The 3,278-nt window shown below is 28.7% G+C and overlaps 1 protein-coding gene across 1 annotated transcript; it reads left to right on the top strand.

Annotated features, from left to right (window-relative positions):
- The first annotated feature begins 6 nt into the window (after nucleotides 1-6).
- On the top strand, nucleotides 7-2,655 carry LOC126909711 (UDP-glycosyltransferase UGT5-like). Its single transcript, XM_050692142.1, has 3 exons — nucleotides 7-18; nucleotides 1,246-1,468; nucleotides 1,532-2,655. The coding sequence occupies exons 2-3, from the start codon at nucleotides 1,287-1,289 to the stop codon at nucleotides 1,809-1,811; spliced, it is 462 nt and encodes a 153-aa protein (XP_050548099.1). The 5' UTR covers nucleotides 7-18; nucleotides 1,246-1,286; the 3' UTR covers nucleotides 1,812-2,655.
- The last annotated feature ends 623 nt before the right edge of the window (nucleotides 2,656-3,278 follow it).

The following is a 3,278-nucleotide window of genomic DNA, read 5'->3' as shown; positions in this document are numbered from 1 at the left end:
CGCAAAGAGACTTACTAGGTATTTACTTATTTTTTTTTACATATATTTTCATTTATATATAATATGTTGTATGATAATCATCATTTCATAATCAATAACAATTGATAAAATGATAAAATGATAAAATAATAAAAATTAAATTAAATAAGATTAATTTTAATGGAAATTATAATAACGTAATGTAAGTTTTTAGTTTAAAAAATTGTAAAAAAATAATTTATTAACTATAAATAAAAAATAAACTGTAGCACAGTGTAGTCACGTCACAGTATGTTCGTGGCATAGTTAAGACAAGTATAGATAATATCTGACATTGATTAAAATTACTATCATAAGAAACGATTCGATGCAAATCTGTAGATAGTGTTTAATTACGTCGATAAATACTTTGGAAACATTAGAAATGAACGATTTTAATTATTTATATGAATGATTACGAATTGTAATCATTTGACGTATCGTTAATAAAAGTAAGTCAAGTTAGAGCAGAGAAAATAAATGAGTGTCACAAAAAAATACCTTTTCAGCTTCGCATCGAAACTAAAATACGACCTATAATTTCTTTATCAAAAAAAGTATACCGTGTATTTATTTTTAATTAACACATGGTGATTACTAAATTATGCTTAATGCAATATCTTTATTTTTGTTTAAAAAATACAGTATTATATGTATTTTTGTATATACATAATCCTTGGCGCGTTTTAATTTTGTTTGGTGGTGTTTACATCGTAAATACTTGGCTTTCCATAATAACTGAAATTCTCAAGTCACATAGCATCGGATAGTATATGCAGTAAAATATTGATTGTTTTGTGTGTGGATCAATCAGCTAACGCTGCTCATTGTTAGACAGAGAGACAAAGTGTAGCATTTTATAGTGCCAAAATCACCCCCGGAAACCATTTTAAAATTATCCGGAAACCCGGAGGCCAGTCATTTTGAATTGATGTAATTTATGTGTCCATTTGTTTGTATAATTATAATTTGCTGTAAGTGAAGACGCCTTCATTATAATACTGTGTAACATCCACATCCAATTTCTTTATTTACACCTGTTCATAGCGCCAACCGTTCGTTAGGAGCCCATGATGAGAGGATAAAATACAAAATTTTAATGCCCGATAAATCCAAACCTAACTACATTTAGCTTACTATAATAACATTATTACCAATAATGGTGTATTTTGTGAAGTCTGCATTTTTTTAAAACCAAATTAAGAGTAATAAATCATTGTTTTTCAGCTCATCCAAAAGTGTTACTGTTTATTACCCATGGAGGATTAATGAGTATAATTGAAACTATTCATTGCGGCAAACCTGTCGTAGGCATCCCTATGTTTGGTGATCAACCCATCAATATAAGATTTTTAGAACAAAAAAAAGTTGCAGTGTATGTAGAATATGAAGATTTAAACATTGAATATTTTTATGGAGCTATTAAAACTGCATTATCTGATAATTTCAGGTGACGATAAAAACTAGTTTTAATTTCAATGTTTAACTTAATTAAGATTTAAACATATTTTAGAAAAAATATGAAAAAGCTTCAACTGCAGTATTTTGATCGACCTCAGACTCCGTTAGAAACTGCAATTTATTGGGCCGAATATGTAATTCGAAATCGTGGAGTATCGCCCAACTTATTAAAAACCAACCAACATAATTTATGTTGGACTAAAACTTACTTACTCGACGTAGTTGCTTCTTTAATTTTTTTTATAACTTTAACATGTTATGTTACATTTTATGTACTGAATAAAATTATTATAAATATGCGACAATGGTTTGAAGACTCAAGCAATAAATAATTATCTTATAATTATAATTTTCAGTACATTTGACTTCAGGTAAATTTAAATTACTTATTATTTACGCCGTGGTTGGTTCATTTTTAACTTTAAAATGCTATAACTTTTTGAAGAATTTATGGATCAATATAACTTTTTTTTATATAGATGCATAATATCATTACCTTTCATTTGGTATATTTTTTTCATAAATTTAACCCTTAACCTGCCCACAAGGGGAGATTCAAAATGACAACTTTTTCACAAAAAATTTACTTTTTCAACTTAAATTTTGAAAGTGTTCCGGAAGGTCTGACACTTTTTTATGTATCTTATATTAAAGATTTGTATGAATGTAATATACTTTACTATGGAAAAAAAAATTTGACCTCTGGACTTGTCTTCATGGTGAAAATGGCTACCAAATGCTATTTTTGTGTGAAAATTCTCGATTTTATTTTTTACATTTCTAACTTTATAATGCTATGACATATTGAAAAGTGTATGGATCAACATTATTTTTTTATGAGAAATATTATTTTTTAATAAACCCTTTTTCATTTAATTAGGATATTAATAAGGAACTAGCACATCATATAGCTTTTGGAATAATCCACCAATTTTTTTAAAATTAAACACAATCTAAAGATTTGCATCGAAGCGTTTATTTTTGATAGTGATTTTAATCACTGTCAGATATCATTATACTTGATCCTACTATGCCACGTCACCACTGTGCCGCGACCCCCCTGTGCTGGGTTGTTTTAATTTTATAATGCTATGACTTTTTGAAAAATATATGGATCAAAATAATTTTTTATGATAAATACTATTTATAAACCTCTTTCATTCAACATACCATACCAACATATGCCATGTCTCACCTTGCTGCGACCCCCCAGTTTTTTTTTTTATATTTTTTTGGACTGATACATCCTAATTTAATTATTGTTGCCATACATTTTGCATTAAAAGTGTGCCCTATACTATTATCGAACCAAGTTGACCAAACAGGTCATTAATTTAGGTAATATGTGATAAAATTGAAAGTTTCGTTATTGACTCAGAATATTTTTAACAATTATTATGAGGTATCAAAACGCGCATTCTATATAAACCCTAATACTTGTGTTGTCTGTCCGTCGTTGTTAGCAATAATATGACTTTTATTATTGTTACCAATATTATTATTGTTGTTCGTTGATTAAATTAGGCACATTCGACGACCACTTGCATAATTTGAAATCAGCTTTGTTTAATACCGTACGAACTTCTTCCTTTAAGCGAACGGCTTTTTCAAACGTATCACTTCCGCCTAAGAAATCATAGACAGAAATGAAGTTGGCACTGTGCCGTTCGTCGCCGTTTTTAAACGATAAGTCCAAATTGGTTGATCAGGCTCAGGATCAGGCCATAAAATACCCTAGAAATCTTGATTTTCTTGCGTTACCCATACTTGTCTATGTATTTTTGCTATATCTCCTATCA

The sequence above is a fragment of the Daktulosphaira vitifoliae genome, unplaced genomic scaffold, assembly GCF_025091365.1.
Source record: "Daktulosphaira vitifoliae isolate Bord-2020 unplaced genomic scaffold, ASM2509136v1 Scaffold_976, whole genome shotgun sequence".
NCBI classification, from domain to species: domain Eukaryota; kingdom Metazoa; phylum Arthropoda; class Insecta; order Hemiptera; family Phylloxeridae; genus Daktulosphaira; species Daktulosphaira vitifoliae.
The sequence above is the reverse complement of the archived record's forward strand: the minus strand, read 5'-3'. Positions and strand labels throughout refer to the sequence as shown.

Excerpts from the sequence above, each read along its gene's own strand:
- LOC126909711 (XM_050692142.1), top strand. The coding sequence starts at position 1,287 with ATGAGTATAATTGAAACTATTCATTGCGGCAAACCTGTCGTAGGCATC. Across the intron at positions 1,469-1,531 it reads GCATTATCTGATAATTTCAG|AAAAAATATGAAAAAGCTTC; the intron begins GTGACGATAAAA and ends AACATATTTTAG.